Consider the following 14,821-nt stretch of genomic DNA (forward strand, 5'->3'; position numbering starts at 1 on the left):
CTGATGGTAATACTTTTAAAATTTCGCCCGGAAAGATAGCGAATATCTCCCTAGATGGCGATATATTAACCATATCACTCCACAAGGGGGATCCTAAAATCCCTAAAGGGGGAGACCATGCTCAATACCTCACAGGGATTGAGAGAGTTAAAGAGGATCTATTTATCCCTATACAAGTACATGACCTTGGTAAAACCAAGTATGCTAAAATAAACTTAAAACAGGAAGCTAGCTATATAAGCAAAGGTTTATTAGCGCAAATAGCTGAACCTAAAGTGATTAAATATCTTTCTCCCCAAGACCACTGTGTCAACGGCCTGGATGACAGGTCTGAAAGCTATAACATCACAGCTAAGTGCTTATTATCTATCTCTATTGGTAATAAGTCAGTGAAGCACCTGTTTTTAGTTTTAAATACTCCCCATAATCAAATATACATTGGCAATGATATCTTACATAGATATGCCATACAAATAGATCTGATTAATTCTTGCCTTTGGAGCAGGTTAAAGGGGGACCCTGAAGTATTTCAGGATGAAAATGCAGCCCTAAAATCAAACCAGCAATTGCCATATGCTGTGAATATGCAGGTATCTAGCGATGTTATAATTCCTGCTGGGGCTGATAAATTTCTTTTACCCTTACAGGTAAAGAGAGGTCAGAAATTAAAAACTTCTGAAACACTAATTTGCCTCTCCCATAGAATACAAAATCTGGGTGTCACAGTGACTTACACTCCTATGGTGAATATTGGAACTGTTCCAATACATATTATTGTGCATAACATGACCCCACAGGATATAACATTATCCAAGGGAACTACCATAGGATATGCACTGGAATCAAGTTATTACACTTTTGGATTCCAGAATAATGTAATTGGGCTAATACCTGAAGGATACCTAACTGAAGAACAATTAATAGAACAATCCTTTGCATCTATGCCAGAGGGTCTATTTAATGTTCAATCTATTTATCCCTTCAGCTCAGAGGAAGGCATCTGTAAAATTGAAGAAGCCTCTCTAGTGTTTGATCAGCCAATCAAACAGCAAGATTACCCCAATACCCAGAGTCATGGGAGCAATGTAAATTATAATCAAGGGGATCTCACCTCTAGACTGGAAGAAGCCTATGAAATAGGACAGCCTGAAATCTTTCCAGGATTTCAGCAAATAGTCGAAGAGCAAATATCCTTAGCTAATGGCTGTTCCAGCGATGATGAACGCCAACAGCTGCGAGAACTCCTGATGGAGTACAAGGATATTTTTGCTAAGGATTCTTATGACTGTGGTACTACAGACTTGCACATTGCAAGAATACAAACAGATCCCGATGCACCACCTGTATTTGTCAAACAATACAGACTTCCCTTAGCCTCATATGATTCTCTTGCAGAGATCATAAGGAATTTGGAAGAAAGAGGTATTATCAGACAGGTGCACAGCTCTTATAATAATCCTATTCTAGGTGTCCTTAAGCCCAATGGACAATGGCGTTTGTGTGCTGACTTAAGACAGCTAAACAAACGAGTATACATGTCTGGCTGGCCTGTACCATACATTGACCAGTGCCTAGCACAAATGCAGGGATCCAAAATATTCACTGCCATTGATTGTGCACAGGGATATTGGACCATAAAGGTACATGAAGAGGACCAATATAAGCTAGCATTCTCCTTCCAAAAGATTCAGTATGCATTCCAGAGACTTCCATTTGGATACATAAATTCTGGACATGAATTTGCTGTATTCATGCATAAGGCTATGCCTGACGCACTGGAAAGGGGGACCTTATCTTATGTTGATGATGTTTTAATCAAAAGCACAGACTTTGAAAAACACATCGCAGAGCTTAAACACGTCCTCAGCCAACTTAAAAGGGCAGGTGTCAAATTATCCCTGCAAAAAGCTCAATGGTGCCGCACTCGTGTAAACTTCTTGGGACATGAAGTTACCTCTGACGGATTAAATCCCCAGAAGAAAAAGGTGGAAGCGATAGTGAATTCTAAAAACCCAACTAACTTAAAGGAATTGAGATCATTCCTGGGTATGACGAATTATTCTCGCAAATTCATTGATAATTATGCGGAATTAGCTAAACCACTACTACTTCTTCTAAAGAAAGATGTGAAATGGCACTGGAGTGAGTCTCAAGAGACAGCCATCAGAGAGCTGAAGAGAAAACTCACTCAAGCACCTTGCTTAGCGTACCCTGAAGGTGGTAAACCTTTCTTCTTAGAGACAGGTTACACAGATATAAGCATGAGTGCTGTGCTATACCAAAAGCATGATAATTTGAACAAAGCCATTGCTTATGCGAGCAAAAATCTATCCCCAGTAGAAATAAAATTTAGCGATTGCGAAAAAGCCCTCTTATCTACCGTATGGGCCTTACAAAATTTCCGCAGCTATATACAGGGCGAGAAAATTATTGTGGAAACAGCCCACCAGCCTTTGCTATATTTGCAAAGTGAGAGAATAAGAGATGGGAATTTGTCTAATAGCCGCATAACAGCTTGGACTCTTTCCTTACAAGGCTGGCCCTTAGAAATTCGCTACAAGCAGAATAAAAAGAATCCAGTCGCACAAGGGCTTGCTGAGCTCCACGACTGTACTGCTAGAGATCCTGGGGAAGAATTATCAGAAGATGATTTTCTGGAGGAACAATTGCTTTCCCCATATAAAATGTACAATGAGGAAAATTGCCAAACATTACCTTGGGTGTATGTTGATGGTTGTTCTTACCATGCCACTATTGATAATGAGCGCAGATTAGTCGCTGGCATTGGTATAACTGGGGCAAATGGATTCCCAAATATATCTATAGGTTTCAACATTGGACCAAGATCCAGTCAAGTTGCAGAACTAACTGCTGTTTTCAAAACCATTGAAATGGCTATTGAACATGGTATTCATGAATTTGTGATCATAACTGACTCAAATTATGTGCGTGACAGTTTTGTTGAATACCTGCCAACTTGGAAAAGAAATGGCATGCAGAAAAGCAATAACAAACCAGTCAAGCATGGCAAGTTGTTCTGCGAGATTGATAATCTGGTAGTATCCAATGATTTAACCATACACTGGAAAAAGACCAAGGGTCATTCCAGAGTTCTAGGTCCTGATAAGGAAGGCAATGACCTTGCGGATTCATTAGCCAAACAAGGAGCCATAACTGGAGAACTCCTTAATATTGACCACTTAATGGGTGCAATTCAGGTAGAAGCCATTACCAGAAACCAGGCAAAACAACAGAGTGAGCCTAACTTGGTACAATGGAGTCAGGATTCTCCTAGTGAGGACCTGATCACTAGTCAAAAAGAAGACCCCATTGTAGGCATCTTCTATAAACACATAGAAGATCCTGAAAGCAACCCCATCTCAAAAGATGATTGTATTGGCAAAGAAGATCTGAGAATCTTAATACAATCTAAATCACAATTCAAGTTACAGGATGGTTTGTTAATTAGAACCTCCAAAACTGGCATCCAGCAGTGGGTAGTACCCACCAAGTTCAGAGGTCTAATGCTTCAACATGCCCATGATGCTCCCACATCTGGTCATCGGGGTGCCAAACTCACGTATGAAATATTGCGTGATTATGCTTTTTGGCCACACATGTTGAAAGATGTTCAAACCTACTGTCAAGGGTGTTTAATCTGTCCACAGTTCCAACCCACTGCACCAACGCATAGAGCGCCATTGCAGAAAAGGGGGATGGTAATGCCATGGTCAGATATACAAATTGATTTTATTGGCCCAGTAACAAGATCATCAAGAGGTAACAAATACATGTTAACCGTGACATGCCTGTTCACTAAATGGGTAGAATGCATTAGTGCACCTAACAATAGTGCTGAAACATGTGCAGCATTGCTCATCAACCATGTGTTTTCAAGATTTGGTTTGCCCCAAAGAATCGAATCAGATCGGGGGACCCACTTCACTAGCGAAGTGATGACGAAAATGTGGAAAATACTAGGGGTTAAAAGAAAGCTCCATATTGCTTATAGAGCTGCCTCAAGTGGTGGTGTAGAGCGTTACAACCAATCCATTGTTAAAATCCTCAAAAAGTTTGTGAGTGAAACAGGTAAAGACTGGGATGTAAAACTACCTCTAGTCTTAATGGCATTAAGAGCAACTCCAAGTAGTGCTACCAAGATATCACCTTTTGAACTGATGACTGGTAGAAGAATGGTTCTACCTCAGCATCTACTGTACCGTACATCAGACCAAAACTTGATAAACGCTGCCAATACACATCAATATGTGGAAAACCTAAGGAAACACCTGCAACATGCCTTTGCATTTGCTCAAAGGAATTTAGAAAGAGCCGCAACTGCCACTAAAACCTATTATGATCTCAAAACGTCCAAAAAGGAATATGAAATAAATGATAAAGTTTATCTTTATAACTTTGGGAGAGATCAGGTTAGGGAGAAGAAATTTCTTCCCTCATGGAAAGGTCCTTTCGTCATTACTGACAAAATATCTCCAGTGGCCTATAAAATACGGATCCCCAAAAATGAAAGTTTCATAGATAAATGGGTCCATATCAATCAATTGCGAGCGTGTCATCCCAGATCCCAACTACAAGTCATAGAGGGAGAATGAAGTGTCATATCCCCAAATGAACTAGAGACATACTATAGTTTAAAGGTGCCCAACTGATAAACATGAAGGCTCAAAATAACAAACTTTCTACATAAGAGACTGTCTATGAGATATACGGTTGATCCTCATCAAATACCACTGACTTTAAGCCAATTCAAATACATGTGTCCTACATCTATTTGAAGTTGGAAGGGGGATTTATGTCAGAGTATATGAATATTATGATGAATATTACATATGTATACATATATATGTATATTTTATACACTGTATATGTTAGATGAGACCTCAGGATTAATTGAACATGAGTTGTTTAACACCACAGGGGGTCCCAACCCCCTTACCAGATGGGTTAGCTGGATGAATACACGTTTATCAGGATTGAAAATCAGCATAGCTTTTGAAGTACCACCTCCTATGGTGTAAAACACACAAACATTTTTTTTTTCCTACTCAATTGACTATATATGCAGAGTTTTATAACTCCCAAAACATTTGGTGAGAGAAAAGAATGTGTTCAAGGACCCCTCTGGAATTTGTCACCTAAGTTTGTGTGTTGCAAATACACAGATAGGGGGAAGGTGACACAGATAGAGTTGGATGCATTTTGCAAGGGGAACAATACCAGTTTTCCATGTATGTTTGGAATGATTCATGATATATATATATATATTAAAATTAAGCACATTGTATTAGGTGGATGATTGCTGCAGGGGATATTTATATAGGAAATAAATTCAGAATTAGTATAGATTGAATGACCATTTTGGTAATCCCTTATTTGAAGTGCATATATATATATATATATATATATATATATATATATATATATGTTTTGAAAACACAAAAGATCTTACTTAGCCTCTGTGTTTTTAAGAATATAAATAAATACTTATGGACCATACACATACTAATGATTGGATCATCTCTAATAATTATTTCTATTTTTATTGCAGACAACCATTGGTCATGAGCATCAATCTTAGAAAGAGACGGAATGCCGCATGAAATGAATTAAGTCATATCATATAAACATACAAATAAATGTTTATAAAGTTTCACATACATCTTTTAAAATATAGTGAGATGAAAATATGGAAGTTACTTTGATGTGATATGACTATGAGATATATATTTGATGTGATATAACTATGAAATATAAGTTATTTTAATATAATGTTAGATATGTGATGTTTCATATCAAAATGATCAGAAAATTCATTAAGATATAACTTATCCAAAACAAATATTATGAATAGTTGTCGCAGTAAATTATGATAAAATTAATAACCATTTCATAGAAATACTGACTTAAGTTGTTTCAAATGTTGCTGTGGCTGTTTGTGCTGCCACCTGGTGTTATGTTGCGAGAACTACAGCCAGAAGGTTCTCTCTGGCTGTTAAAAATGAAATTTCCAAGGGCCAATCCGATTTAGACTTCCCAGATAACCAATGGGAAGGTCAGCTCCCGCAGGGCCACCCACAATTTACCAGTGATGGGAAAACCAAATAAAAAGTGAATGCAATGGAGAGAAAGGGACAGATTTTCTGCTGAAGCTAAAACTTGTAACTGGTTCCTGCTGGACGCGAGATACCACTTTACTTGAGCAAAGCTAATCTACCCTTTTCATTGATTGCGATATACACTTATTGGTGATCTGAGGTAAAATAATTCCTACCAAGAAATATTGGATATCGACTGCTTTTTACTTTGGTAACGTATTCAAGGTTTTGTAAGATAAGTTATATGCATAGTTAATTTGTATTTAATAGATTTAAAGAAACAGTGTGTTTTAGTTAGCATTTCACAGCCTATATATATATTGTTTAAATCTGTGTCTGATTGGCTAAGTAACTCATCTATACAAGTTCTGATATTGTCAGTTAATTTTGTATTAGGATAAATTGAAATTAAATAGCAGAATATATATTATCCTATTGTTTTATAAACACTGTTTAGAATTGTATTGCTTGGATGTTAAAGGTTTTTAGTCCCATTGTGTTAAATAATTAAAAGGCTGAATTGTGAAGGTATATTTTTCTGGGTTTTGTAAGAAGGATAGCATATCTTAAGAGTTGGTTTTAACGCATATAAATTTTGTTTCATTTCCTTTTATTGCAAATATACTTCAATATGTTTATGGATATTAACTAAATAAAAGAATTCAGGTATTTATATTAAATGTATGGTCTAGTAGATGCATGGTTAATTAGGGTTTCTATTTTTTTTTATTTTATTGTGTTTGCAACCCTGCCATAAACTTATATATTATTTGGATAGCACTACTAAGATTTTCATAAATATACTGACAATAGCCTTTTAGATGAAGGTTTAAGATTTCTTGATCTAAAAGGTATGTGTCTGTTTTTGAGAACATAATTGGGTTTGGAGGATAATTTTGAAAAGTAGGAGATACAAAATCTTGGAGAAGACATGAAACAGTCTGAATAAACCAAGCATCTGGTGTTATTAGGTTCCATTTTTTTTTATAAAAAGGGATAATTTTCCTCCAACTTTGTGTGGGAAAAAAATTGTGTTGTGTGAAGAGATTAGTCTTACCTAAGAATGGTCTAGGACAGGATCTTGATCTTGAGAATCTTGGATTCCACGAACGGGTTCTTGAGGGGAAGAAATTTGTGAGGGATGGGTTTGGAGGAGGGAAGGACTGAAATTGAGGCCTATTACTGAAGTATGGGCGACTTGGAAAACGGCCTCTCCCTTTCCCGACCCAATCAAAAACACAGTTTGGTTGATTATAGAAAATCTTTTTAGTAATAGTTTTGACTTTATTTAGTGAATTAAACATATTGGCATATGAATTAAATTATTTTAAGCCTAAGTCACCAAAATGTAAACCCTCAGCTTGAGGCCCCATTTCTGTAGGTGCAAAATCCGATATTTTCGGATCGATTTTACATAAGATTATTCTTCTACGCTCAGTGGATAATGCAGTATTTGCATCTCCCAGCAAATAAACAGAGTGTTGAATCCATTGCCTCATAGTATATGGATCCAACATAGAATTATTAACAAAAGCCTCTACTGTTAATTCAAACATTTTGGTAATCGGGCCTAAAGTGCACAGGAATCTATCCTGGCATGCCTTCAAAAATCTGTCAGGCCCTATTTTTAACATTAAAATTTCTATTACCTACAAACTTCACTATGTTTGCATCAACTTCTGGTGTAACAGAAGATTTATTAGGCAAGTCTGACCTAGGACATTCTGCCTGAGAGTGGACCTGGCTTTAGCTGAAAGAGATTTCATCATATAATGGTCCAGATATTTAACAACCCTTTTTGAAGGTCTCCAATTAGAGGAGCGAGGGGGTTGCAAGTCTTCTGGATCCAAATATTCTGGTCCTTTATTATCAATTAATTTGATTTTTGGCTTTTTAATTGACTTTTTACATGTTTTATTTTTTTGGAAAAATTAGAAGAAGAGCTGTCTGAAAACTCTTGAGTGTAAACAGAATGCCAAGAATGATCATCAGTGTCCATGCTGGAGTCAGAAAACACAGATGTAGAGACTAAGTCTACTTTCCTCTTGGCAGCTTTTTTCATAGGAGCAACATCATCTGATTCTCAATCAGATGAAACAATTTTATTTTTTATAAAACGAGAATTAACTCTTTTGTCTGATTTTTTCAGACTGGAAGATCCTTTATCAAGTTTCTTTTTTAATAAAACATTTTTATATTTATTAGATAAATGCTTTCTTTTTTCTTTAACTTGATTGACAGATTTAATAACTGTCTGAAATTGACTGCGCAAGTCTTTTATAGAACTGTCTATCATGTTATGAATAAACTCCTCAGATAATGAGTGAGATTCAACTGCAGACATTTTTAATATAATAAAATTAACCTAAATAAATTATTATAAATTTTTAAAAACTGTCAGTCTAATTTATTTGTGCAACTGAAAATATAAAACTAGTGACAAACTAGTTATAATATTAAAATAACTTTGTTATTATAAGTAACTTAAAATGTAACCATTCGATGAGGAAAGGAGAGGGCAGACTATCTGAAGAGAGAGGAGGGCGGGAAAACGATTCCGACAGAGAGGAAGGCTAAAAAAGATGCGTTGCTAAAAGGGGGCATGGCTATAGCGCAGCAGAGAAAAGAAAATGGTGACAGAAGAAGTGCTCAGAAGAGCAGCTGCAGGGACCCAGAAAAAAGAAATGGACAGCACAGAATACAGATTCAAATATAAATCGAAAGATAAGTGCCAAATCGAAAGGTAATGGCTAAAAAGTGATAGATTAATCACAAAACGGAGGATATTAAAAACCGGAAATAAAAGAATCTAATAAAGAAAAAAGAAAAAAACAAGAAAATGAAAAAATAAATGTAAATACAAATCTTAAAGAGAAAATAAATAATAAGGAACCAAAAAAATGGGACAAGAACAAAAATAAATAAAATAAAGAAATAACAAAATAATATTAAATACATGTTAATATAAGGACATCATATAAAAATCATTAAAAACAAAAAGAAATTCAGAAAATACTGTTTATTCATAAAATAAGATTAGATTATATTGAGGCAACTCATATGATACTTATCTTTGAGAGCAGCAAAGTGAAAAGAGGCAGTTGGGATACTATGTAGACAGTTTATAACAGAATGAACTTTTCTGATTGGTCTGCTTTAGATCACACCATCCAGGGTTCTATTTCATTGGTCACTATATTAATTTCTGTTCTTTCTATGTTAAATATTTTAATTATTTATTGTTACTTTGAATGGCTGTTGAGCAGTAAATGAAAAGACTTATGCTTGTAATAAAATTGTATTCTCTATCAGAAACATGAAAGAAAAATTTTGGGTTTCATGTCCATTTAAAAGACTAATAGAGACTTAATTTACTTAATTTACATGGAGCAAAGTGCTCTGGGTTGGGTAATACGGGGGACCATTTTTTTTTAAAAAACAATCTTTACGACCCTTTTTGGCTATTATACTTTAAATATGTAAAAAATCCCTTGAAAAGCTGACTGAAAAGTACTTTTTGATGGAGGATGTCAAAATGCCGTCATTCAAGGTATTCGGGGTGAAATTAAGTTGAAAAGCTTATGTAGGTAGGTAGGTGGGTTGTGTTTTTTAATGGATTTTACAATGTCCATACAAGGCCCTTAACATAGGAATTCTGATGCACTGGAATATTTTTTCTCACAAAAAATAGGTTAAGTAAACATTGTTGGCATTTGATCTGAAACTAGCAGGAAATGCACGTTTATGAGTAACACGTACTGCTGTATTCAAGCTTACTGCTGATAGGAATAACTGCATTTATTTGTGGTTATGGGCAAAATAAGCAAAGATTTTTTTTAAGAAAACTGCAAAATGTTTATATGTATATGACATATACACTATTTGTTGTTGACTAAAATGTATGGTTGGTTATTCAATATTTTGCCTGGCTTTCACGTCTGATATTTAAAGAGATACTAAACCCAAATTTTTTTTCTTTCATGATTCGGATAGAGCATTGCAATTATAAGCAACTTTTTAAATTACTCCTATTATCAATATTTATTCGTTCTCTTGGTATCTTTATTTAAAAAAGCAGAAATGAAAGCTTAGGAGCCAGCTCATTTTAGGTTCAGCACCTGGGTAGCGCTTGCTGATTGGTGTCTAAATGTAGCCACCAATCAGCAAGCACTATCCAGGGTGTTGAACCAAAAAAGGGCTGGCTACTAAGCTTTCGTTCCTGCTTTTTCAAATAAAGATGCCAAGAGAACGGAAAAAATGATAATAGGAGTAAATTAAAAAGTTGCTTAAAATTGCACACTCTGATTCATAAAATAAAAAATGTGGATTTAGTATCCCTTTAAAGGGACAGTAAACACCTTGTGATTACAATTTTTTTCTACAGTCTTGCAATAAATTAAATTATTAAGTGAGTTTGAAAATATTTTAAATGAAAATGTGTTTTTAAAGTCAAATTCCCCCACCACTTGTCATTTTTGGAGGAGCCACAGTCATTTTGTTAGCAAAATATCAATTGCTTTACAATTCCTTAGCTGATCATCTCTACTGGAGCCAATTAGGGACATATGTGTGGCAGTGCTAGGCTTGTGAATTCTGCAGTGTGCACTTTCAATTCTCAGAACTGGAAAACTCAAAACTTTCAGACTGAAATTACAGGGGGGGGGAAGTATATTTCAATTTTTTTCTTAGGCATGAAGAAATAAACTATTAATATAATAATCTCAAAGTGTTTACTGTTCCATTAAAAGTATTGGTAGGGAACCTAAAATAATGATTGTCTACAATTATCAGCCTTTCCTGCAGATGAAGGAAGCAGACAGTTCTTCAGCCCCTTCCCATGTCCAGAAAAAATGCCGGCTGTGTGGAAAGCAGAGCAGACGCCTGTACTTACTCTCTTGTGCAGAAGAAAGAAGCTGCTAACTCCAGGACAGTTGTGGTCTGCCGATCCCCCGATACCCAGTCGAGCCATTCCTGCACCGGAAGGGGAATTCCTGGTGGAAAGAGAAAAGGATCTCTCTACATACAACTGGAACTCCTTTGGTTTGAGATATGGCAAAAGAAAAGCTGAGACTGTATATCCCAAGATGAATGTTTGGTAATGATAAGGGGAAGTCTGGAACAGGATGTGATTTGAGCAGGGACAATAAAATATATTTAATGGAACATAAAAGCCAAAATGAAACTTTCATAATTCAGAAAAAAATGTAAATGTAAGACTTTTCAATTTATGCCGATTATTAAATGTACTTTTTCCCCCTAGTATACTTTGTTGAAAAGCATACATAGTTAGGCTCCGGAGCAGCCATTCACTGCTGGCAGCTAGATGGTCATTGGTGGCTATGCACATATGTCTTTTGTCCTTGGCTCACCAAATGTGTTCAACTAGCTCCCAGTAGCACACTTCTGCTATGAAGCTGATTATTACTGTTTGTTTTAGCCCTTTGCAAATGTTAAATACATAGTTCAATACAAGCAAAAGTGCAAAAATAAAATGCTCTTACACATAACAGCATTTTCATTGTGCACTTTTATATCTGTTTAACAACCTTATACCTTATGACAATGGTACAGGAGCGTGTCCATGAAGATTCATCATACTCAACTTTCATTGGTCTGTTTTCCTGTTTGCATAGCTTTCCTAATTCTTGTCAATTTTTTGATCCAAAATTAATTTTTCTGTATCATGTTTTAAAAATGTATATATATTTATTGTATAAAATTATTGATTTCTTGCCCAGTATGGTAAATGATTTCTCAAACAAAATAGAACATGGTGGGTTATGACAATAACATTTTGTTTAGAAAGATGCTCAGGAATTTGTAACTGCATAAGAGTATTCTAAATACTGTATGTATCTAGACAGACATTACACATCTTCTATACATCAAAAGTTTCTTTTTATGTTTTAAAATCTCATCAAATGCAAATAAAACTGTACATAAAACTATTCTCAAAAAGAAAAGAAATGTAAATCACAACACACAACAAACAAAAATCCACTGATAAAACCAAACACAATTTTCTCCTTGTTTTAATAAAATATATTTAGTTATGTGTATTATAACAACTTTGCAATATACTTTCATTAGTTATTTTGCCCCCTTTTCATGTAATTTAGCTCTAAAAAGTACGGATTTTCGTATCCTCAGAACTGGGAATGCACCTGCTGACTTCTCAAAGATAACCCTGCTATATATATATATATATCTTTCTCTAATAGGCTTCAACGGATACCGACTGCAAAGCAAATGGCCGTCTAGCTTTGTTGTCTGCAGACTCAAACCTAGATTGCCTCCTTTAAATAAGGCAAGTGGAGTTTGGCGGTTAAAAAACAATTGTAGCAAACAAGATGTTAATTTGTTTTAAAAATGTGTATTCTTGGCTATGTTATTCTATATCAAGACAAAAGAAATATATTGTAATTACAAGGTGTTTACTGCCTTTTTAATGCGTCTTTCTATGATTAGTTTTTAACACACCCTTCCTAGGATAATTAACGGCTAGATTTAGAGTTTTGTCGGTAAGGACCCGCGTAGCTAACGCCGGCTTTTTTCTGGCCGCACCATAAAAATAACTCTGGTATTGAGAGTCCACATAAAGGCTGCGTTAGGCTCCAAAAAAGGAGCGTAGAGCATATTTAACGCAGCTTCAACTCTCGATACCAGAGTTGCTTACGGACGCGGCCAGCCTCAAAAACGTGCTCGTGCACGATTCCCCCATAGGAAACAATGGGGCTGTTTGAGCTGAAAAACACCTGCAAAAAAGCCGCGTTCAGCTCCTAACGCAGCCCCATTGTTTGCTATGCGGAAACACTTCCTACGTCTGCACCTAACACTCTAACATGTACCCCGAGTCTAAACACCCCTAACCTTACACTTATTAACCCCTAATCTGCCGCCCCCGCTATCGCTGACCCCTGCATATTATTTTTAACCCCTAATCTGCCGCTCCGTAAACCGCCGCTACTTACATTATCCCTATGTACCCCTAATCTGCTGCCCCTAACATCGCCGACCCCTATATTATATTTATTAACCCCTAATCTGCCCCCCACAACGTCGCCTCCACCTGCCTACACTTATTAACCCCTAATCTGCCTAGCGGACCGCACCGCTATTATAATAAAGTTATTAACCCCTAATCCGCCTCACTAACCCTATAATAAATAGTATTAACCCCTAATCTGCCCTCCCTAACATCGCCGACACCTAACTTCAATTATTAACCCCTAATCTGCCGACTGGAGCTCACCGCTATTCTAATAAATGTATTAACCCCTAAAGCTAAGTCTAACCCTAACACTAACACCCCCCTAAATTAAATATAATTTACATCTAACGAAATTAATTAACTCTTATTAAATAAATTATTCCTATTTAAAGCTAAATACTTACCTGTAAAATAAATCCTAATATAGCTACACTATAAATTATAACTATATTATAGCTATTTTAGGATTAATATTTATTTTACAGGTAACTTTGTAATTATTTTAACCAGGTACAATAGCTATTAAATAGTTAAGAACTATTTAACCCTTTAAGGACACAGCTTTCAGTTTGCTCAATTGTTTTATGACGGAAAAATTCCATCATATGTCCTTAAGAGGTTAATAGTTACCTAGTTAAAATAATAACAAAATTACCTGTAAAATAAATCCTAACCTAAGTTACAATTAAACCTAACACTACACTATCAATAAATTAATTAAATAAAATATCTACAATTACCTACAATTAAACCTAACACTACACTATCAATACATTAATTAAATACAATATCTACAGTTACCTACAGTTAAACCTAACACTACACTATCAATACATTAATTAAATACAATATCTACAAATAACTGCAATGAAATAAACTAACTAAAGTACAAAAAATAAAAAAGAACTAAGTTACAAAAAATAAAAAAATATTTACAAACATAAGGAAAATCTTACAACAATTTTAAACTAATTACACCTACTCTAAGCCCCCTAATAAAATAACAAAGCCCCCCAAAATAAAAAATGCCCTACCCTATTCTAAATTACTAAAGTTCAAAGCTCTTTTACCTTACCAGCCCTGAACAGGGCCCTTTGCGGGGCATGCCCCAAGAAGTTCAGCTCTTTTGGCTGTAAGATGATGGTTGCCGGTCCGGATCTACTCTTCTTCCCGGATGGCTGTAAAAAAAAACATACAATACCCCCCCCAACATTACAACCCACCACCCACATACCCCTAATCTAACCCAAACCCCCCTTAAATAAACCTAACACTAAGCCCCTGAAGATCATCCTACCTTGTCTTCACCTCACCGGGTATCACACCGATCCGTCCTGGCTCCGATATCTTCATCCAACCCAAGCGGGGGCTAGACATCCAGTCCAGAAGAGGGTCCAAAGTCTTCATCCTATCCGGGAAGAAGAGTAGATCCGGACCGGCAACCATCTTCTTCCAAGCGGCATCTTCTATCTTCATCCGATGAGGACCGGCTCCATCCTGAAGACCTCCACCGCGGACCCATCTTCATCCGGCGACGTCCAACTGAAGAATGACGGTTCCTTTAAGGGACGTCATCCAAGATGGCGTCCCTCAAATTACGATTGGCTGATAGGATTCTATCAGCCAATCGGAATTAAGGTAGGAATATTCTGATTGGCTGATGGAATCAGCCAACCAGAATCAAGTTCAATCCGATTGGCTGATCCAATCAGCC

At 36.1% G+C, this 14,821-nt stretch overlaps 1 protein-coding gene across 1 annotated transcript in view; it reads left to right on the forward strand.

Annotated features, from left to right (window-relative positions):
• The window catches only part of KISS1 (KiSS-1 metastasis suppressor), a 31,152-nt gene extending 19,770 nt beyond the window's left edge, over positions 1-11,382 (forward strand). The window contains exon 2 of the mRNA XM_053704693.1: positions 10,908-11,382. Within this exon, the coding sequence (XP_053560668.1) occupies positions 10,908-11,215 (308 nt within the window). The 3' untranslated portion in view covers positions 11,216-11,382. The remainder of the gene's footprint in view (positions 1-10,907) is intronic.
• Positions 11,383-14,821: the final 3,439 nt, after the last annotated feature.

Source organism: Bombina bombina, chromosome 3 (genome assembly GCF_027579735.1).
Source record: "Bombina bombina isolate aBomBom1 chromosome 3, aBomBom1.pri, whole genome shotgun sequence".
Lineage (NCBI taxonomy): Eukaryota > Metazoa > Chordata > Amphibia > Anura > Bombinatoridae > Bombina > Bombina bombina.